The sequence below is a fragment of the Enhydra lutris genome, unplaced genomic scaffold, assembly GCF_002288905.1.
Source record: "Enhydra lutris kenyoni isolate GAN:26980312 unplaced genomic scaffold, ASM228890v2 scaffoldscaffold3, whole genome shotgun sequence".
Classification (NCBI taxonomy): Eukaryota; Metazoa; Chordata; class Mammalia; order Carnivora; family Mustelidae; genus Enhydra; species Enhydra lutris.
This window is the reverse complement of record NW_019154087.1, coordinates 30,307,971-30,331,743: the sequence shown is the minus strand read 5'-3', so window position 1 is coordinate 30,331,743 and position 23,773 is coordinate 30,307,971. Positions and strand designations below refer to the sequence as shown.

General features: G+C 38.3%; 1 protein-coding gene across 1 annotated transcript; it reads right to left on the bottom strand.

Moving 5' to 3' along the window:
* Positions 1 to 579: 579 nt before the first annotated feature.
* On the bottom strand, positions 580 to 15,947 carry LOC111155163 (alcohol dehydrogenase E chain). Its single transcript, XM_022515242.1, has 9 exons — positions 15,770 to 15,947; positions 11,603 to 11,704; positions 10,973 to 11,111; positions 9,189 to 9,276; positions 8,873 to 9,092; positions 6,468 to 6,728; positions 4,309 to 4,444; positions 3,568 to 3,706; positions 580 to 604 (listed from the first exon to the last, which is right to left on the bottom strand). Exons 3-9 carry the CDS (start codon positions 11,109 to 11,111, stop codon positions 580 to 582), a joined length of 1,008 nt encoding a protein of 335 aa, XP_022370950.1. The 5' UTR covers positions 11,603 to 11,704; positions 15,770 to 15,947.
* Positions 15,948 to 23,773: the final 7,826 nt, after the last annotated feature.

Genomic DNA, 23,773 nt, shown 5'->3' with positions numbered 1-23,773 from the left:
AAAAAAAAAAAAGAAATTCCCTGCATATAGAGGTTCTAAACCTTCCCTACTGTTAAATCTAAGTGTATCCTTTCCCAGACGATAGCGTTTCCCTTAGGACTTTGGTACATTTCATAAAAAGGAAAATATAGACAGTGGAAATAGAAATAGGAGAGTTCAAGCACAGTAGCTCATCATATGTATGTTGGAGGTTATTATGTATCATATAAAGTATAATGAAGACCTCCTCCCCTAGGTTTCAGGGACTAAGGGCGGCACAGGTACAAGAAACTCAAGAAGTCAAAGAAATACCTATCTTTCCTCAATGGAAAGATGCCATAATTCAACATGAGTAGAATGATTAAGAAGGAAAGTTTACTAGATTCAACTATGCAGCTAATGATTCATCTAGCTCTCACTTGAATTTTAAACATTGGCTTGAAAAAGGATTTCACATGAATTTTTGTTACTTTTGGATAGCTCTCATGCATGATTTGTTGACTGCATCTCTGAAGAACAGAATTGGTGATGTTGTTTGGCTGCTCATTCCAGAAGGTTCACGAGCCAAAAGCCTGCTGCAATGAAGCCATCCATATGGTCTTAGAATGTTAGGATGGTGCGGATGCTGCAACAGGAAATAAAAGACATATTAGTTGTTTTACTGTTCAGATAACCCACCCTCTTCCATGTGAGAGTTCAAGGAACATTCAGCCTTGTCGCAGTGAGAGGCTCTTTGTGGTTCCCTCTACTTTGTTCACATCCCTGTGCATTCACGTCAAGTCAAGTAGTACGGTCCTTTTGCTGGTCCTCTCTTGTGTGTTCTCCTGCCTTAAGCTCAATCATAACATCCTGAGTAGGACTGTCATTTAGGCTTCATTGTATATGAACATCCTCCAAAAATCACTTTGGAGAGCATGGATATCTGGCATAATAACGCAAAACAACAATGAATAATGGCATGTAATAAGTTCTTGCTGTTTGTCACATATTCTGTAAATGCTCTTCATATATTTTATCACTTAAACTTCAGCTGAAGCAACCATGCTAGGAGGCCGGTCATAATGTTTCCTTTTTAGAGATTAAAAACACTGAGAGAGAGGTTTATAACTTGTTCTAGGTCACATATCTAGTGTGGGGTATGAGAATTTAAACCTAAATATAAAGTTGCAGAAATTACAAAATGATAGATAACTTGCCTGAAGGAACCATAATGTAATAAAGACCACCTTGAAGGTTTCATAGAGCTTTGATAAAGAAATGTTGAAGGATTCTTAAAAATAGATAATAAAGTTGATTTGTATTCAGGAACTTCATTCTTGTGGAGATTAGAAATGTAATACTTACACTGGAACTAATGTCCTTCCTAAAATCTATCTTCTGATGGATATATACTTTTAGAAAAAGATGGTCTTTGTGCCTTAAATACATACATATATATATTCTTATATTTAATAAGGGAAATATATATAATTTTAGAAACAAAGATAGTGTGAGGAAGAAAATAAAAATTACTTGTAATCTCATATTCACAGATAATCAGTGCTAATATTTTCTTGAATTTTGATCAACTTTTTTTTAGAGTATGTCAATTTTTTACTGCTCATATTGAAAACTTGGGGTCATCCTGTATATGTTTGTATTCTCAATTCTGTAACTTAAAATTACAATATGAGAATTTCCAAATTTCATGAAATAACTTCTTTTTAAAGGCTTCATTGATTTCTAGTACATTGTTGGAATTTATTTAACCATCCCCTTAATGTTGGACTTTAGTATGTTTCCAAGTTTTGATAATATAGATAACAGATGAGTGTGCTTAAATAGATGTATGTTTGTATCTCTGATTATTTCTGTAGAATAGTTTCCCAGAAATGGAATTGCTGGGACTAAGGATCTAAGTTTTTTTAAAGGTTTCTGATACAAATTAACCAAATTACTTTCCAGAAAGGATGAAATCTGCTGCTCTCCTTTCTCAATAAGACTTGTCAGACTGCCCAGTATGTTATGTGTGTGGGTGCTGAAGAAATTTATTTAAAGTTGAAAAACTCATGAGAAGTGTGTGATAGCAGAAAAAGTTATGGGCAATGCAACTAGAAGGTGGGAGTTAGCTATAACTGCCTAGTTCAAGTTATACCTCATGTATAAATGCAGACGACAGAATTCTTCTTAGGTAGTTATTATAGTTAAATGTTAGAGGTAGGAAATGGAAATCGGCTTTTTCTTAATCTTGGAAGAAAATGTAAGACTTCAGCCTTTAAAAGAGCATTCCCCTTTACAACACAGGCATCCCTCACTCTTCCTCCTTGCAGATGCTGCGTTCTTTATGAATTGAAGGTTTGTGGCGACTGTGTTGAGCAAGTCTCCCGTTACTACTTTTCCCAACAGCGTTTGCTCACTTCCTGTCTCTTTGTCACATTGGGGTAATTCTTACAATATGTCAAACTTTCTCATTGTTGTTATATTTGTTCTGGTAACCTGTGATCAGTGATCTTCGATGTTTTTAGGTAATTGTTATGTATTATGTAATTGTTTTGGGGCTATCATGAATACGCCCATAGAAGATGATGAACTTCATCCATGAGTATCGTGTGTATTCTGACTGCTACTGGCCATTCCCATCTCCCTCTATTTCCTGGGACTATCACCCAAGACACAACAATATTGAATTAGGCCAATTAATAACACTGCAGTGGTCTCTAAGTGTTCTAGTGAAAGGAAGAATCAAACTTTATTGCAGTCTTATTTTAAGAAATTGCCACAGTCGCCGCAAACTTCAGCAATCCCCACCCCATCAGTCAGCAGCCAATGACACTGAGGTACGACCCTCCACCAGCAAAAAGATTACAACTCACTGAAAGGTCAGATGATGATTAGCATTTTTTAGCAACACAATATCTTTTAACGAAGGTATGTCCACTGTTTGCAGACATACTGCTATTGCGCACTTACTAGACTACAGTACAGTGTAGAAGTAACTTTTATAAGCACTGGGAAAGCAAAAACTTCCTTTGACTCACTTTACTGCATATGTGCTTTATTGCAGTGGTCTGGAGACAAGCCCACCATACCTCTAAGGTATGCCTATAATTTTTAGTTGTGAAAAGTTCTTTGTAAACTGAAAAAAAAATGGTGTCTTTTAATGAAAAAATCAGTGATATCTGTTTAGAAAAAAATATCAAGGTAGTTCTACCTGCTTCCATAATGAAATAGGCCCTTAATCTAATTTAAATTTATTTGTAGCCATTAAAGGTCAACCTTTTTAGGTGGCCAGGCAGAGGCTGCAGTGACTTCAAGTTATAGTTAAGACTGTGTGACTGATTCTTTTCCTTGCAAGGGTGACTCTTCTTTAGTAAGTAAAGCTGAGTGGCTCTGATTATTCAGAGTCACTGTAACCAAAATAATTTGGTTTCAGTAGAAAAGGAAGTAAGAAAGCAATTGTTTTAGTTTCTCACAATACAATCTTAATTGTTGTTTATATCCAAAGACTGAACTACGAATGGAGAAACAAGGAACTCCAGTATTTTTTCATTCTTTCACCTTTTTTCTCTATTGACCCATACCCACCATAAAAAGAAATTTAGTATCTACCTCTTTCCAGAGCGAAGCAGGCCAAATCCTTCATTTATTTTTTCAAAAGGTAAAACATGGGTTATTAATGGATCCAGTGGAAACTTCTTAGCCATAAAATCAGCCACAAGTTTGGGGACAGAATCTTTACTCTTAAAGCCTGAAAAGAAAACGACATCATCATAAGTTTCAGCTATGGGTAAGAGGAGAAATGGAGAGGAGACTTTCCAAGCAGAATTAAGAGGAAAGTTTATAGAAAGTGCTATGTCCCACAGACTACTATTACTGAGGCTAATAAGAGATAGTATTTCAATATCGTTTTGCCATGTTATTTTTTTTTTAATCCACCTGGAGGAACTGGGGTTCTTAATTATTAGCTCTCCATAGTGAAATTATACCATAGGTGCTTATTCCCAAAATCAAGGAGAAAATTTGGCCTAATTTTAGGTGATGAGAGCACACGTGAATGACTGCTATGGATTTCCTGGGTCCTGTGAGGTATTTCAGTGCCTTGTGCCATCATGGGTATAAAAGAAGGGTACTGGAAGATTCTAGTTAACTTATGGGAACACCAAAAATTGTGTCTTTGAACCTTCTGTGTGCATCAGATTCATAAATCTAGTTGATTTAGAGCCTATAGCTTATAAAGGAATTTTAATTTATTTTTAACCATGTTGCTTTTTAAAACCCGGTTTTGTCGCTTGTAAAAGGGAAGAACTCCTGAGGTTAATAAGAATTCAGCCATCAAGCCTAACTACATACCACCAAAAATTGCTCCTTTCCAGGTACGTCCGGTCAACAGCAACATGGGGTTCATAGAGAGATTTTGTGAATTAGGAGGTCCTCCTACAATGACGCTTACACCATAGGACTCTTGACAGCAGGACAAGGCAGCCACCTGGAATAAAATTAGTATTTAGCATCATTAAAGTGAATTTTCTGATAGTTCCCACTCATGATGCATGGTATCATGCAATACTGATTTAGTTAGATTGTGAGTGTGTTCGGGGAAGAGATAATGTCTTTTGTTTCTTTATTCCCCATTGTGCCTAGAATCGTGCTGTGATTATTTTAGGAAATGTCCAGAAAATCTTTTTTTTTAGTGAGACCAGTGGATGAATAATTTGTGTATGCATAATTCTTCCTTATAAAATAATGGAGGCAAACATCATTACAAACATATCTATATAAAGTCTGAGTCCTCAAGTAAAATTATTGTTTTGTCATCACATGGCTCTCAGGCAGTCTGTGAGTTGATTAAGTCATTTTTCATTTATTTATCAAGTCAATATTTTGAATGCAGTACTTTGAACTACGTGTTTTGATGGCAAACAAGATATAAGGTCAATTACATCATCAAAATTGGTCTCTTATCCACTTGATGGTCTCCTGGAACTTCACAAGAAAGACTAGCCCCTCCAGTCAAGTTTTTAAACATGTTCCATTGTAAGAGAATTGTTGAGGACCTCCCTGCCCCAGCAATACATATGGATTCATCCTTTATTTCAGAATATGATGTATATGAGACCAGGTAACCTCAGAAGATGTGGCTGTTGGGTATTTGGTATCTTCACATGAAGTAACAATCCAATTTCACAGAAGAAAAGAGAGAGAAAACAACAGAAAAAAGGCATAAGAAGAAATGCTACCACCCTGAATAAAGTTGGATTCCCTTGGAACTTCTGTCCTCTGAAGTTGGCATATTGTCCCAAGTCAAGGCTACAAAGAGCTTAACTCTTAGGGCAGTGCTCCCTATTACAGCACTCCTGGGATTTACTGGAGAACCTCAAAAGGTGGATTTGTTGGCTTCTGGAGACTGTTTCAGTAGGATGCTAGAGAATTCTGGTTAGGTGGACTATAACTGGAGATGTGTTCCTCATTGCAATTGATGATATTTATAATTATTTGAAAGTAGCGTTTTGTATATTCCAACAGTGATGGAAACACTGCAAGATCAGAAACAGTATTGCAGGGCACCTGGGTGGCTCAGATGGTTATGCATCTGCCTTTGGCTCAGGTCATGATCCCAGGTACTGAGATCGAGTCCCACATCAGGCTCCCTGCTCAGCAGGGAGTCTGCTTCCCACTCCCCCCTCTGCTCCCCCTGCTTGTGCTCTCTCTCTCTGTTAAATAAACAAATAAAATCTTTAAAAAAAAAAAAAAGAAACAGTATTGCATGTCAATAATACTAGCTACTGTTTATGGAGCTTATCATCTGACAGGTAACACTGTGCTAGGTATTTTACATGTGTTATCTCATGTAATTTATAAACCATGCTATGCGATATGTATCTCTTAAATTTTTTTGGTGGAAAAAATATTTTGACTTTCTAAAGCATTCAGCCCAACACATAGATATTGGGTGCTAACTCTGTGCCAGGCACTGTGCTGTCTGCTGTGGCAAAATGGGGCAGTGTGGTAAATGGTAAAATGCAATATTTTCTATTAATAAAATGATACTGGTCTAAAATTGACCATTATCTCTTCTGGCCAAAGTATGATATATGAAAAGAAATCAAAACTTATTAAAACATAAAAAATTGTTAAACCATTTTTGTTAAGAATGTGGGGAAAAGTCAAACTTAGCAGTCTGAAAATAGAATTTATATTATCAATATTTACTTGAATTTGAAATTTTTTACTAAAAATTAACAAAGTAAATTTGTAATGGCTTAATTAAAAAAAAAAAAAAGACCCCCTTCCTTCTCTAAAGGGGAACTACTGAGACAGATTTGCTTAGCTGATGGAATTAAAGATTTCTCATAGTAATAAATTGAATATCCCAGGTAACCAACAGGGGATAGAAAACCACCATTCATAGTTTTAAACATATTATTTATATATAATATTTATATTCCACTGCCTAAAAGTACACCCTGGAATGTAGAGACCGATATCTCAGGGCATTTCCTGTTACATACCATGGTGTCAAGCCGCCCGATGACTTCAAATGAAAAATCCACACCGCCACCACTCATTTCCTTCAGCACGTCCTGGATGGGTTCCCTGTAGTCCTGAGGGCTGATGCACTCAGTGGCACCCACCTCTTTGGCCTTTGCAAATTTGTCTTTGTTGATGTCCACCCCAATGATCCTGGCTGCTCCTGCTGCTTTGCAGCCTATGATCACAGACAGGCTGACTCCTCCAAGGCCAAACACCGCACAGGTGGAGCCCTGGGTGACCTGTATTTACAGAAAATGCAAGAATGGATTAAATAATGATTACTAGAAATTATCTAAGCTGAAGAAAGTGCCATGCCTTGTCTGTCATGAGAAGCTCTTCAAACTCTTAGGTCCAACCAGCTGTCAAATCTCATTAGGCTTTAGTTGCTTTGTGTTGAAATTAAGAGGGTTGAACTAGATGAGTGGTTTTTAGACTCTGCTGGACGTAAGACTCACCTGGGGAGCTTTAAAACATCTCCGTGCCCAGGTCATGGCTCATAATCAATTTCATCAGAGTCTCTGCTGGTCAGACCCAGTTCCCAGGTGACTCCAATGGGAAGCCCAGGTTTGGAGCAGTGCATTGCATGATCTTTAAGCTCTAAATGCCAGTGACTCCCATCTTGAAGAGAATCTAATAGCTCAAATCCATCAACGCCCAGCTTTATTATATCACGCATAGAAATGCAAGTTTGGGGAAATGAAATAATAAGTGGAAAGATTATTCTGCAATACTGAAAAATAATCCAAACAGATCCTCAATAATTAATTCCTTGGTTCATTAGCTTTCAGTATCATGACCAGTATCACGAGAGCAGAAATGAGCTGTGAAACATAGAAAAGTTATCCTTAGTTTAGAGGAAAGCCTGAGAACAGGGGAAATTTAACAGATAACTAAGATAATACAGCTTGAGACTGCTGTGATCTTGTGGGTTGTTATCCCTGCTTTTAAGAATGTACTAAAAACAATAGTGCACTGAAAAGTTGGTCTGTATTTTATTAATGGCTGAGATTAATTATTACGGGTGCCCTTGCTTCTGCTCTGCTCAAACAGATGATGTAATCGCACAAGATACCTAGTGCTAGAGCCACAGAAATTTGGGAAACAAGTCCGCTCAATGATTTAAATTGGTCCGTTAGTAAATCTAAACTGATATGGTCAGCCTTCCGGGTGGCTGAGTATATTTCTCCTGTCCCAAGTAATCATTCTGTGGGAAACAACACCACTTTTTACCTTACTTAGAAAAAATTGAGACTTGTGATTCTGATTTAAAGGTGAAGGTATTTATGTATCATGACTTAAGATTCAGCAATTTTTAAAAAGATTTTATTTATTTAACAGAGAGAGAGAGACCACAAGTTGGCAGAGACAGAGAGGAGGAAGCCGGCTCCCTGCTGAGGAGAGAGTCTGATGTGGGGCTTGATCCTAGAACCCTGAGATCATGACCTGAGCCAAAAGCAGAGGCTTAACCCACTGAGCCACCCAGGTGCCCCTGAGATTCAGTAGTTTTGAGAGAAAGGCTAGTGGCTGCTCTCACACTAACCAGCTGTGAGATTTTCAGCAAATGGCTTTATGTCTCTGAGCCTCCATTTCATAAAATGAAGGGATACTGAGAGATTTCCAACCTTTTGAGAAGAGGGGCCTTTAAAGAATTGCTCTTTAAAATCTGCCACCTTTAAAATCTGTGTGTGTGTGTGTGTGTGTGTGTGTGTGTGTGTGTGTGTGTGTTCTTGGCAGCAGACGAGATGCAGCAGTGAAATCCCGTAATGACTGGGCTAAATGCCAAATGCATTATTGAAGCTTCATTACTTCCCTTTCAGGGATCCACAGAGGGGGTGGGTTGCTGACTCTTGGATTGGAGTTGTGCTAGATAAGGCTTTGGAATCTACTGCTGGTCTTAATTCTGGGAGTAGAGGATCCGTGGGCTAGATGTTCCTCAGAGGCAACCCCTTCATCTCATTGACATCTGCTGCCTCAGAAGCTTGCAGAACCTACTCCACCTGATGCATGTTGGTGCTAGCAATACAGTAAATAACTAAATGAGCTCCCAGCTCTAAAATTTAGTGATCACATAAAGAACAAGTAGAGAAGAATAATTGTGAAAATTACAATTTTCCTTCTCCTCACTAAACATCAATAGCTTTTTTGTCTGTGGTAAACAGGTGAATTCTCTAGGAAATGCTCCTCAATTCCTTCCGAGGCCATTTTTGTGCTCATAACTGATAACCTAAATTTTGTAGAGTATATCAATGTTATTGTGGTAACAAGGCAGAAAGCTACCAGCAAATCTATGAAGAGTGATCTCTGATTACTGTGAGAAATGGCTCTCCTTTTAGTTCCTCATAGTCTGAGTATAACCAATTTTATCACTCATTGTCATTCCTACCTTGGCAACGTTGACTGCAGACCCATATCCAGTAGAAAATCCACAGCCAATGAGACAGACTTTCTCCAATGGTGAGGCTGCATCGACCTTGGCTACTGCAGTCTCATCCACCACTGTGTACTGGGAGAAGGTGCTGGTGCTGATGAAATGGTGGATGGGCTTTCCTCTGCAGATGAACCTGGTAGTTCCATCCTGCATGAACCCCCGAGGCTTGCTCAGACTGGCCAGTACAACACATAGACACAGAGGGCATGAGACAGGGACATAACCGATGCACAAATCCATTGGCTGTGTAAGGAGAGTATCAGAAACTTACTCATTTTTCAAGCAGAAGTTGCCTTGCGGGTGTTTACAAACATTGCATTTTCCACACTGGGGCGTGAAGAGTGGAATGACTTTGTCACCTGGAAGGTACAAAACACATTCTTCTTAAATTTCTACTCAGGAATTAAGGGAGTAAGAACTGGAAGCTAATGTGTATGTATTAGAGGTGTGGAAAATCTCCAAGAAATAGAGTTCAGTCACCACCATGTCACTGGTCCCTCCCTGCCGGCACCCTTAATGGCCTGGGTTTGTATGTGCCTGAAGATTCCCAAAGAGGAAATGCGAATATAGGAAACAATGTGGATTTAAAGGACTACTTCTCCTGTGTTAATAGTTCTCTTTCATTGGGTGCCTTTTCTCTTGGGGATTTTATACATACCATCTCATAAACCCTTGGTAATTAAACCTTAAATATTCTCACTGTAACTGTAAATACAACTTTCAGCTGCGAGCAGGCTGCCATCATTCCATTAGATGCCTGGTAGACCTCAGTAGTTTTAATAGTTTGGGATGAAGTAAAAATGCATATTTTAGCAACCATTTCTTGGCTTTTCAGAGTGACTATGCATTTAGGGTTTTGTTTTGTTTTTTAAAGGAAAACTAACAAAAATGGAACAAAAAGAATTCACCAAATCCCTCTGTAGACCTCAACAATGAGTTAGGCATGCTCTTTGAGGAAAAAAACTGACTTTCAAATGTTTGTATCTGGCAACCGAATTGGTAAATTATTTTTTCTGCTTTGGTAGAAGGAACAGGGGTAAAAAGTAAGTGTGTTATTTATTATTAATTTATTTCTAACTAAAGGAAAGATTAAGAGCTGAAATTCAAACCAGATGATTTATTTTATTATTTTCTGTTGATAGGTCAATTAAGTATTTGGTAAGGGGGAGGCCACATTTACTGTTAAAGTGATTTTTTAGAATTAGACAGAATTTTTATTTTTAATCACCTAAGCAACCTATCCACAAGACCCAGAAAAGTGGTTAGGTCATAACATTTAATACATAAATTTTATATGGAGATGATGGCATGGAAATTTTCTATGTATTCACCCATAAATTGTTAAACTATTAGGATAGGATATCCTATAGGATAAAATAAATATTAAAGATAAAGTAGTACTTTGTCACCAATCATATTTAACCACTTTAAAGGTACTAAAACAGATATTGTTTATGGCAGGATGTTTTCTGCTGGGTATACTTCCTTCCCTTCCATCTAGACTGTCTCATTCATTTCATGTTCAAGATGGGAGGCCATACTGGAAGAGGAAATCAGTGAATGGGCTCCTCTTCCCATCTAAGAGGAGATCATGTTGATTTAATCGTAGACTCATGGCCCCCATCCTGTGAAATCAGCATGGACCAGTTTCCATACACTGATTTGGAGGATCAGGACATAGTCTTAATTTTTCTTATTTTGTCTCATTTGTCATTCTTTTTGGAGCTGACAGAAGACAATACTCAGCAACAGTAAAATGGAAATTATTTGTTTATGAACTCTAACTTTGGCAGGCACTGCATCTTTTTCAATTCTGATGTGTCCCTGGGATCTAACCTGGTGTCTGACATCTAGTAGGTACTCAAAAGGCACTTGCTAAATGAGAGAACTTATGAGTGCATGAATGCACACATGTCTGAGTCAGACAGGGAGGAAAGAAAGGAGGAGACCTATGTTCCAGTCCCAGCTCTGCCATGACCTTCTGTAAGGTCTTTCCAGGCTGGATGATCTTGGGGTCCTGAACTGAGACACATTCCTTAAGTGAGAATTCTGTACCTGGTTTTACTGTAGTCACTCCTTCTCCAATGCTTTCCACAATGCCAGCTGCCTCATGGCCCAAGATTATAGGGAGAGGTGTGACAAGCGCTCCACTAGCCACGTGATCATCAGAACGACAGATTCCTGAGGCCACCATCTACACAATAAAGGGAGGATATTTAGATTTAGAAAAGATTAGGACCCTTTCCTTTTCCTCATCAAACAATTTGGAATAGTCCATAAAATAGTTGTTTCTGAAATATTTAAGTCTTATTTAATATACAAGAATATATCCTTTTTTTATAGAAGTAGAAATTTCAGGTTAACACTCAGAAAATTGTCACTTAAGTTCTACCATCTGATGCTAATTGATTTCAAAATCTTGATGTATATCCCTTTGTGCTTTTTTCCTGTACAAACGCATAAGTTCTTTTTTTATTTTATTAGGATTATACTGTATATACTCCTTGGTTCCTTCTTAAAAATTTGATGATTTGTATGTACATCTTTCCTTGACAATAAATGTAATTCCACTGCTTGGATCACCATATAAAAAGTGCCTTTTAATGGATTTTTGCTTATTTCCAATTTTACCATTTTCTGAAATTTTTAAACCTAAAACTAAATAGAAATGGAAAAATGTTTCACCTTAATACGAACTTCATGGGCCTTAGGTGGTGCGACCTCGACCTCCTCTATGGAAAAGGGTTTCTTTATCTCCCATAGCACAGCTGCTTTTCATTTGATTACCTGGAAATTGAACAGAACAATGATACCAGTTTTTCCCCCCCTCTTAAAGTCAAGGAGAGTGACTTTCATTTTGTTATGTGCAACATCTATCCCCATGTCTAGAAACTAACAAGGGTTCCATAGAAATGAAGGACCTCTGATTTACAAAGAGAATAAAAATACCTTTTTAAACAACAGGCAAAGCAATAACATAAGGAAAGAGAAACAGAATTAACTATAATGAGATATTGCGATAAAAGGGAATATATTCTTTTAGGCCTCTGTATGTTGGTTTTTCTTCTCCAAGGGATGTTTCTTCCTCATATTTTTTAATGTGGTCCTTAAATTGGTTGTTTATCCACAACTGTTGACTAGTGCATGAAGTTCTGAATCGAAATAATTTCGCTGACAGGTGTAGTGCTATTCACATGAAATCTATTGCCTTCTTGCTCAATTCTCTGCTGAAACCCAAACGATCTAACTTTATGATTTCATTTGCACATTTGCCTCCCTGCCCACAATGCCTTCTTTTTCTCTATTTGGCTGTTCTCTTCTTTTGATTTGTTTTCCCTACTGTTTGTGTGTGCTACTTGTTTGCATCACTCATTTGACAGTTAGCTTTGGTAGTCCAGTCTTTTTCATCAAATGTATGTGTAGAAATTCCTTCCACATTAGATTTGCAACAAAAATTGCTGAGGTTATAGCTGTATACACCCACTCACACCCACCCAAATTTGCACATATATATTTAAAAATGGGAGAATGGTGTGCTTGAATTTCTAGCTTGCACAGGCGACTCATGGAAGTTCTTAAAAATAAAAAGGTGAAAACATGTTTTTAGTGCTTGGGAATGTAATATAAAACTTGTCTTGGGGCTCCCGGGTGGCTCAGTTGTTGAGTGTCTGCCTTTGGCTCAGATCATGATCCCAGGGTCCTGAGATCCCAGGGTCCTGAAATGGAGTCCCGCATCGGGTTTCCCGCTCAGTGGGAGGCCTGCTTCTCCCTCTTCCCACTCCACTTGCTTGTGTTCCTTCTCTTAAAAAAACAAACAAACAAACAAACAAAACAAAACAAAGAAACAACAACAAAAAACAACTTGTCTTCATTGTTGCAAAGCTTATACAGGTAAGGGAGTTTTTCCCAGAAAGAATTGATGTAATTGCAAATATGATAAAAAAAAATCTTCAATAGAAATTTATCCTTCTGACAATTCATTTTCATTATTTATATGTCAAATCCTTCCACTTTGCAAGGCTTTTGCATTGACCATAGTCAATGCCACAAAAAATGTGAAAGCTCTTGGAAATAACACACTAATGGTAGATAGGTCCTAATTATAGGGTTCTGTTCTGGGTGAATTACATGCTTGATCTGTAAACCTCACAATAATGCTACCACGGCAGTATTATTGAATTTTTGGTCTTATTTTACAACTAAAAAGATTGAGCTCAATTGACTCAGTAATTAATTGAATAATTTTCCCAAAAGTCACAAAGCTGGCTGGCCAGAGAATCCAAACTTAAAAAAGAATCATCCAACTTTACTTGTTTGCTACCCCATGGTAGTGAAAGATTAACAAAGGTTAAATAGTAGTAGCAGCAACAGTAGCAATAGCAGTGACTAATGTTTATTGAATTATTTCTATGTGCCAGGCACATTTCCTAAGTGTTTTGCAGTATTGATTTATTAAGTTCTCACAACCACCTTATAAAATAGATATTACTGCCTCTTAGCATTTGAGGACAATAGAATGCAGGAAGGATAAACCTAAATGGTGTTGCACAAAGCTAAAAGTGATTGATGTTGCATCCAAAGGGAGAGCATTGTTTTCATTAATACATTTGGTTTACACTTTTGCTCTCTGACCCCCTTCTTTTAAGCTGAGTTTTGGCATATTTAACTTTCCTTTTTCCTAACTATTCTTCATTTAAAACCTAATGCCATTGTAAAGGATAACTAGTAATGAATGAAAATAAAGAGAGTTGCAATGAGAAAACTGACAGCTGGTGGTCTGTGTGATTTTCAGCAGATCTTACTGATACAACAGGAGTGTTGTATCACAGTGTGTGTAGAAACTTCTGAATCTTTAATTTCTCTTAGCAAGATAGCATACTGTGGGTGGGGTCCACTTCTAGCATAACACCTATCCTGGAAACAGCTGCACAGGCTTTTGCAATTGATCAGTTAAACAACATGAATTGTTTATGTTGCACGACCACTTGCGTGTTTCTCTGCCCCCGTGAGCACACTGAACAAACAGATGCGAATCCATGGAAGACTTGGAATCGGTTATCTGTGTTCCGGTGCTAATAAGTGATTCAAACTGTGTCACTCTTACTATTTTTTGTAAAAACAAACAAACAAACAAACAAACAAAAAATGGAAAAGACATTATTCCATAGGATTTCTATGGAAATTTCCTGGATTATGCCACAATCGGACCCTTTTATTTATTTATTTATTTATTTATTTATTTATTTAATTTTTAAAAAATTATTTTATTTATTTATTTGACAGACAGAGATCACAAGTAGGCAGAGAGGCAGGCAGAGAGAGAGGAGGAAGCAGGCTCCCCACAGAGCAGAGAGCCTGATGTGGGGTTCGATCCCAGGACCCTGGGATCACGACCCGAGCTGAAGGCAGAGGCTTTAACCCACTGAGCCACCCAGGTGTCCCAATAAGACCCTTTTAATTCAGAATTTGCATGCTGATATTGGCTTGCTTAACCTTGATGATTCTAATGCTTTGAAATCAATATGCCTTTTGTAAGAGATTTCATAGGAAGCTTCAAAGGATAAAATTCTCTGAACCAAATTCCTGTCATAGACCTTTTGTCAGATTTAACTTTCCTGTGTTCCTAAAAATATGATTACAAAAAATAACACATTTAAATTGTGGTTTCTTAATATAAAGATAACTTCTTGATTAAGAACATAGAATTTTAGATTTGCGAATTATTAGTGATTGGCCATATCTACTGCACATTAATATAGGAAGTCAAGACTATTAGGTACAGATGCTATTCATTCTTGATAAAGATATTTAGGAATTGCCTTTTTTTTTTAAGAAATAGAAATTAGGGGCGCCTGGGTGGCTCAGTGGGTTAAGCCGCTGCCTTCGGCTCGGGTCATGATCCCAGGTCCTGGGTTCGAGCCCCACGTCGGGCTTTCTGCTCAGCAGGGAGCCTGCTTCCTCCTCTCTCTCTGCCTGCCTCTCTGCTTACTTGTGATTTCTCTCTGTCAAATAAATAAATAAAATCTTTAAAAAAAAAAAAAAGAAATAGAAATTAAATTTAGAGATCACCCAATTCAACAGAAAAAAAAAAAAACCCTCCACTGGTTTTTACATGAAGCTTTGCATAAGCCAATTATTAACAAGACAATTAAAAAAATATTTTTCCTTTTAATTGAACAGATGGGGAGACAATGCATAAACAGGTATTTTGCATGATTTCATGAAGGCACTTTTAGTTTTCTCGTGTGACTTCCGCAAGTTACAGCAAATGCTGTAGGAAACATTAAATTGCCATTGCATAGCATTTAAAATTGAATTCAGACAGGACACTCAGGTGTACAAAGAGCTAAATTTTTTGGAAAAAAAGTGTTCTGAAACTCATCAACTATAAGTGTACTATAAGTTATACTTCTAAATAATTTATAAGAAATATGTCCCAGTTTTGTCACAGTCTATAAAGTACTCTTAACAGAGGAATAGCCTATTTTCATTGTAGTGTAGTAGAATAGCATATTGAAGCACATAATGTTGTTTCAGTACATATTATTTTTTTTTAAATTTTTAATGATTTTATCCATTTATTTGAGAAAGAGAGAGAGCATGAGAGGAGAGAGGTCAGCGGGAGAAGCAGACTCCTGAGCAGGGAGCCAGATGCGGGATTCGTCACTCCAGGATGACGACCGGAGCTGAAGGAAGGCAGTCGCTTAACCAACTGAGCCACCCAGGTGCCCCTAAGTACATATTATTTATAATTTTCATGTGAATTTTAAATTATTCATTAATACTATCTCTTTGTGTATTGTATAATAAGAATATATTTCTGAAAGGGAAAAAAAAAGTTTTTTTGCTTACTTTTCCTACTGTGCTCATGGTTCTGTTTTCTCTTCAAGGCAGGAGACTGGTGAATCCTTATACTGTTTTCTGCTTGGGTACATAAAGTTGATACATTACACAGATTGTTTGCTTCAGTAACAACCCGTTGCACCCACGTGATCTGAGGTTTTTAAGCCAATCTCCTCAGTTTATTCTCCAGCAACTCAAATCAGAAAGAAAAGGTCACTGAGACAGCGTTCACACACTGACTTTTTTGGCAATATGCCAACTTCAATTAATATCTTGATTTCATTAGGTTAAATATTTCCCTACATATAAATTTTAATCTCCCTCTTTTTCCTGGATTCTATATTTCTTCTCTCTCAATCCCACATAGGGTGTTCAGAGTTCTGTTTTCTCATTGCCTGCACTAATGTCCAACTTTTTTTTTTTTAACCTTTAAAGATTTTACTTATTTATTTGTCAGAGAGAGAGAGAGAGAGAGAAAGCACAAGCAGGCAGAGGGGGAAGCAGGCTCCCTGCTGAGCAAGGAGCCCAATGCGAGCATGACCTGAGCTGAAGGCAGACGCTTAACCAACTGGACCACCCAGGCACCCCAGGCAGACCTTAACGCTACCAGCTATGTGCACTTGGATTTTTTATTTAAGTGTCTTTGGTCTCAGTTTTGTTATCTATAAAATGAGGATGACTAACCTCCTCAAGGAGTTGTCTGAGGAAAACAGATCATCCTTTTAAAGCGCTTAAAAGAGAGCCTGAAATAGGACAAACTTGGATGCATATTAGCTACTCGCTAAGGTTTCAGTGCTAACTACCTTACTACCACTTTCTTCTTGTTCTCCAAGCACTCCAGGGGCTGAATGTTCTTAATGTTCTGTGTGGCCTTAACATGCCTTTTGTGATCTTTCAGCTTTCCAGCAATTGTGCCACCAGTTTTCTGTATTAAATCCCCTTTGTTTGAAATAGTTTTCTATTTCCCTTACTTGAAACTAAGACAGTTCTTCTCACCAAGAGTCCTCCTGGAAGTGCATTCTCAAGTAAACAAATATTTACGCAGAGTTGATGTCTTTGTAATGGTCGCAGTTTGCTGACAGAAAGCACTGGAATGAGTATGTTTAAGGAGGTTGAGAAGAAAGGAAAAGATCCAGAATCATCAACAGAGAAGTGGAGAGATGACTAACAGGGCCCAGTTGTTCTTTTCCATTACAGATTGAATGTAGGCCTCATCTGCAATGTTTTGCACACTGTCCATGTGCCTTCCAGCAGTTTTCTGGAGCACCTGCAAGGGGTTCAAAATATAGTACCTTTTGAATCCTGATATGATAAAGTCACTGAAAATGTGATGATCAGCCACAACAACCTATTTGCGTAAGGCTATGAAATTTGTTTTAGAATTCCCATTTATTTTGTATTCTATGAGTCCTAGAATATGACCAACTCTTTTGTCTTCATCATTTTTCTAGTTTTTGATTTTTTGTTTTCATTTTTGCCAAAATTATACATGCCTATATGTAGGCAAAAATTTTTTTCTACAAAATCTCATAAGAGACTCTTAATCTCACAAAACAAACTGAGGGTTGCTGGGGTTGGGGGGAGAGGGATGGGGTGGCAGGGTGATGGACATTGGGGAGGGTATGTGCTATGGTGAGTGCTGTGAATTGTGTAAGACTGATGATTCATATACCTGTACCTTTGAAGCAAATAATATATTATATGTTAATAAAAATAATTAAAAAGGAAAAAAGAAGCAACCTCTTAAGAGAAGCAGCAGTATTGACCCTCCTACTTCTTCCTACATTTATTCCTCCCTAGCAGCCACAGCTTTCAACTTTTGAAACTTACTATATTGTTTTTTATTTCCACATCTCTTAAGTAGTATCCCTATATTCTTAACTTGGTTTTTCTTTGTGCATGTCTATTAACTTCACATTTTGGAGGATGAAAATTTGAGACTGTCATTACCACAAAAACACTCTACTTCTCTTCTGCTTCTCAAAGGAGTAACAGAATAATTTGTATTATTAAGACTATGTGAATGCTGCTTACGGGTGAGCTGTGTAGTTTACAGTGTTTTTTGTTTTTGTTTTCTCCCTTTACCTAAGCAATTCTGCTTTCCCCTAGGATTAATTTTTTTTTTTAAACTAGCTTGGTTTTATGGCTAACAGACACATGAAAAAATGTTCTTCATCATTAGCCACCAGGGAGATTCAAATAAAAAACCACATTGAGATACTAATGTGGGAAACAGAAGCAAAAGAAAAATTATTAAATTTCCTTACCCACTGACAAGCCCTTGAAACAGGCAGAGTGATTCCTCTAGGGATTCTCCACCTTAAGGCTTCGCTAGGAGCAAAGGGCTAGCCTAGCCTGACCGACCCCTATGCCCAACCAGGATCCTGTAAGTCTACTTTAACAATTTCTTTGGAAACTTCCTTTATCTCTAAACCCTCCAAGATAGTGTTGACAATCATCCCCAAGCATATGGCCCACTGATCTAAAGGGTCTCAGGACAAAAGTTTTATTACCAGTAATGAATAACCTTTTCCCCAACAATAGCAGCCCCTCAAGGTCCTGGAAACCTTGCTTCCAAAATTCCTTAGAGACTTACACCATCCCTGACTCCCTCCCACTTGCAAGTATATAATGGACCCCTCCTCACAGCCCTGGAGCAGCAGCTCTTTCTGCCCATGGGTCCTGTCCCCATGCTTTAATAAACCACTATTTTGCACTGAAGATGTTTCAAGAATTCTTTCTTGGTCATTGGCCCTGGACCTCACCCCACTGAACCTCACTTATATTCTAAAATGTCATCAATACCACCTTACATCAGTTAGAATGACAAAAATTGACAAAGCAAGAAACAACAAATGTTGGGAGAGGATGTGGAGAAAGCGGAACCCTTTTACACTATTGGTGGGAATGCAAGTTGGTGCAGCCACTTTGGATAACAGTGTGGAGATTCATTAAGAAATTAAAAATAAGGGCACCTGTGTGGCTCAGTGGGTTAGAGCCTCTGCCTTTGGCTCAGGTCATGATCCCAGAGTCCTGGGATCGAGCCCCGCATCGGGCTCTCTGCTCAGTAGGGAGCTTGCTTCCCCCCACCCCCCCGCCTGCCTCTCTGCCTGCTTGTGACCTCTGTCTGTCAAATAAATAAATAAAATCTTTAAAAAAAGAAATTAAAAATAGAGCTACCCTGTGACCCTGCAATTGCATTACTGGGTATTTTCCCCAAAGATACAGATGTAGTGAAAAGAAGGGCCATATGTACCCCAGTGTTCATAGCAGCAATGGCCACAGTCACCAAACTGGAAAAAACCAAGATGCCCTTCAAAAGACAAATGGATAAAGAAGATACGGTTTATTTATACAATGGAGCATTACGCCTCTATCAGAAGATGAATACCCAACTTTTGTGTCAACATGGGTGGGACTGGAGGACATTGTGCTGAGTGAAATAAATCAAGCAGAGACAGTCAATTGTCCTATGGTTTCACTTACTTGTGGAGCATAAGGAGTAACATGGAGGACATTGGGAGTTGGAGAGGAGAAGTGAGTTGGGGGAACTTGGAGGGGGAGATGAACCATGAGAGACTGTGGACTCTGAGAAACAAACTGAGGGCTTTGGAGGGGAGGCGGGAAGGGGTTGGGTGAGTCTGGTGGTGGGTATTAAGGAGGGCACGTATTGCATGGAGCACTGGGTGTGGTGCATAAATAATGAATCTTGGAACACTGAAAATAAAATAAAATTAAATTAAAAAAATAAATATTATTGATGAATTAAAAAAAACCTAGCTTGGTTTTGTTTTTATACTTACAACAAATTCAATGCCCAAAGTGTCTCTAATTCACCACTTAAGACAAATAGATGCCATCAAGCATTCCCCCCCCCCCAACCCCCCCCCCCCCCCCCCCCCCCCCCCCCCCGCCATTTTGTCTTGTAGAGAAATCCCACCTGGAGCTTTGACTTGCTCCAGAATGGCCTGGGTGTGCTCGGCCCCTGGGGCAACCTGTGGTATTGAATTCCAGGGGCTGCTGTGACAAATGTTCACAAACCGGGAGGCTTAACACAGTGGAGTTTTATTTTCCCCCGGTTCTGGAGGCCCAAGATTTGAAGTCACTATCACTGGGTTGAAATCAAGTGTCAGCAGAGGTTCGAAGAGAGACTCCATTCCTTGCTTTTTCTAGTTTCTGGCAGCTGCCACATTCCCCGGCTTGTGGTCTCACACTCCACCCTTTCCTTCCCAGCTCCTTTCTTCCTCCTCCTTCTCATTACTGTTTTACAGGGATCTGTTCTGGGTCAGACTAAAGGAGCATGCTGTCTTTCTGGCATGCAGTGGTTTTAAACAAAATGAGGATTAACTTTTCAGTTTGAGAAAATTTACCTAAACTGTTTTATTCATACTCACTCCTTCCTTCCCTCTCCCACCCTGCCTTCTCTGTTTTTTCATTCATTCTGGAACTCCTCTTATTCATATACTGAATGTGTTGACACACTACTCTCTTTCTCTCCCCGGCCCCTTTTCCCTTTTTCCATCTCTTCGTATTTGTGCTCCCTCCAGCTTCAAACCTCTGCTTACATGAAGGCACAGGTGGCATAGGATTTCCAAAGCCTAGCACTGATGCCTCATTTTCAGTTGCAGGTGGAATTGAAGCCTGGGGCGATGAGCAGCAGGGTGCCAGCAATGAAAAATTTGATTTCTAAGATTAAGAGCTTCTACTTTGGCTGGCTTGCCCCCAAATTGTCACCTCTGAATTTATACATCTTATATTCATGGAAACAGGAGACCTGATTCTTTTTTTTTTTTTTTTTTTGGTTACCATGCCTGTTAGTCTCCTGAGAAATTGTAGATAATATTTCTAGGATGACTGATAAGTTCATGGTCCAGTTCAGACCTCTGCTACAGCTTGAACAGTGACAGCTTGATAATAACACATCTCAGTGTGCCAGAGACGTTGACTGCTATCCCAGAATGATTATAATAGCTTACCCCTTGCTTTCAGAAGTGTGCTAGTTCATGTGGTTAATTATGGGATTACCCTGCTTCTCCTTCCGTGTGAGCCTGAACAGAGGCTAGTGGACACCCTGGATGGGACCTAGATTTAGTCAGCTCCAAAAGGCTTGCTGGGAAGAGAACAAACCTCAGAGTTTCAAGAGTTAGAACTTGTTAACTGTTTGCCACGTAGTTCTGGTGGTTGGGATCTATTTCAGTGATATTGTGACAATTAACTATAAAGAGTAGTACAAAGTATCAGTTAGCTAACCTTTACTACTTTATGAATAATATATAAGCTGGTCTAGGGTTAAAAAAAGAAAAGGCTAATGTGATTTAAAAAATTTGACAGACTCATAAGAAAATTACTCTCAGAAGCTGAGTTAGAATGAATCAAAGTCTGTATTCAATAATTACATAATACTTAAATATTTAATTTTGTTAGGAGATGAGTAGAACAAAACTTTAATCAAGTAGCCATTGAAAGATCTGAAAGCAGTGACTGCACTGAAGTTTCATTTGTATAAAACTTGTAAGAACCTGGAAATGGGCCATTGCATAAGAACAGATAGAATTATTGGAATGAGAAAGAATGAAAAGTGCAGTAGTTATACTATAGCTTTAATCAAATTGGTATTTGTAGAGTTTAATGGTCATAAATGTGGACTTGGGTGTTTTTCTTTTTTTCTCTGACTTAAAATCCAGAAGACATTCTGTGTGCTGCTAGCATAAACACCAGGGAAAGAACTTGCTTATTGGTGTAAACTGCATGCTAAGTGGAAATTAAAAAAAAAAAAATCCTGGTTTGCACAGCTGTGTGAAAGATTGTCCAGGTAAGCTTTTTAAGGCATTTACCATGTCAACAAACATAAGAAATTTTCTTTTCAATGAAGGCAAATCAGAGAAAAAGCAAGATCATTCTTATGTAAGCCTGATGTTTCTGGTTTCCTACTCACCTGGAAATCCAGGAATTGTGGAGGAATTGTGGTAATCTTGGCAGACTCTAGTTGTCTTAAAGTAGATCACTGTAGTCTCAAAACAGAACTAATATTGTTTACTTTAATGTTAAAAGTAAGTATCTTCGTGAAATGCTTTGTCTGGAATCTAAGTTGCAGAGAGGAGAAGGGAAGAATGCTAAAAAAAACAACTTTAGGAATAAGTTTTTCTCCTGAGTCTAAATTCAGACCTTGGTAAAGTAGACTCTAAAAGAAAGGCTGGAGTGCAGTACATTCCTTTATAAAAGAGAGTTCCAAGGTACCACCCTTCCCCTGCCCCTCCCCTCCATGCTCAAATAAAAATAGCAGGAAGGGTTTAGAGGAGTTCATGGGCTATTTATAAGACACATGGTGTCTTCTCCTACAGGGACATTCCAAAGATTATGACTTAAGCAGTAGGCAATTATCAGGTCTGAGGGTTCTGGGCCCCTTTGAGCAGTTTAGTTATTTATTTTTAAAATTAACTTGATTGATGTCAACTTTACACACAGAAAAATGCACGCATGCTGTGTGTACTCAGTAAGTTTTGACCAATTAATAGACCTCTAAATCCACCACAAACAAGATATGGAACATTTCCATCACCCCCCAAAGTTCCTCTTGGGCTCCTTTGCAGTCAATCCACCCACATATACCCAGTGCCAGGCAACCACTGTTGCGCTTTTTGTTAATATAGATTGCTTTGTCTATTCTACCATTTCATATCAATAAAATCATGCCAGTACACCCTCTTTTGTGTTTAGCCTCTGCAGTTTTTGAGATGTAAGTATCTTGTGGGTATCAGTAGTTTATTCCTTGTTATTGTTAGACTGTGTCCATAGCATGGATTTACCACAATTTGTTTATCCATTTACCGGGAGATGGACATTTCAGTTGTTGCAGTTTGGGACAGTAGGAAAATAACCACTAGAAACACTTGTGTACAAGTTCTCTTGTGGACATATGTTTTCATTTCTTTTGAATAAATATTGAGGAGTAGATCTGCAGGTCATGTGGTAGGTGGATATTGAATTTTATGAAAAATGGCCACTCTGCCATTTTACACTCCCACAGGCCCTGCATGTAAATTCTCATTGTTCTGCATCCCCATCAACACTTGAGACTGTCAGTCTTTTAAATTTTAGCCAGTGTATTGGTTATAGTGTTATTTTAGTGTGGTTTACATTTGCACTTACTTCAGGGGCACCTGGGTGGCTCAGTCGGTTAAGAATCTGACTCTCAGTTTCAGCTCAGGTCATGATCTCAGGGTTATGGGGTCCAGCCTGGTGTTGGGCTCCCTGTTAAGTGGGGAGTCTGCTCCGGATTCTGTCTCTCTCTCTCTCTTCCCTTCCCCACACACATGTGCATATGCTTTCTCTCTCTCTCTCAAATAAATATATAAATAAATAAATCTTTTTAAAAAATCTGTACTTAGCATTTTTTTTCATGTTCATATCGGCCCTTTGTATATTTTCTTTTGTGTGAGCTGTTTAAATCTTTTACTTATTTTGATTGGGCTCTTCTTATTATTGAATTGTAAGAGTTCTTGAAATGTTCTAGATACCAGTACTTTGTCAGATATCTGTGTCAAGAATATTTTCTTCCACTCTGTGGCTTGCATTTTCACTTCCTTAATGGTGTCATTAGAAAAGCATAAGGTTTTTTTCTTCTTCTTTCTTTTTTTAAATTTTTATTTACTATTTCAACTTCTTTTCAGTGTTCCAGAATTCATTGTTTATGCACCACATCCAGTGCTACATGCAATATGCGCCCTCCTTAATACTCACCATCAGGCTCACCCTACCTCCCACCCCTCACCCCTTCAAAACCCTCAGTTAGTTCCTCAGAGTCCACAGTCTCTCATGGTTCATCTCCTCCTCCAATTTCCCCCAACTCCCTTCTCCTCTCCTTTGCCCCATGTCCTCTGTGTTATTCCTTATGCTCCACAAACAAGTGAAACCAGATGATAATTGACTTTCTCTGCTTGACTTATTTCACTCAGCATAATATCTTCCAGTCCCATCCATGTTGATACAAAAGTTGGGTATTCATCCTTTCTG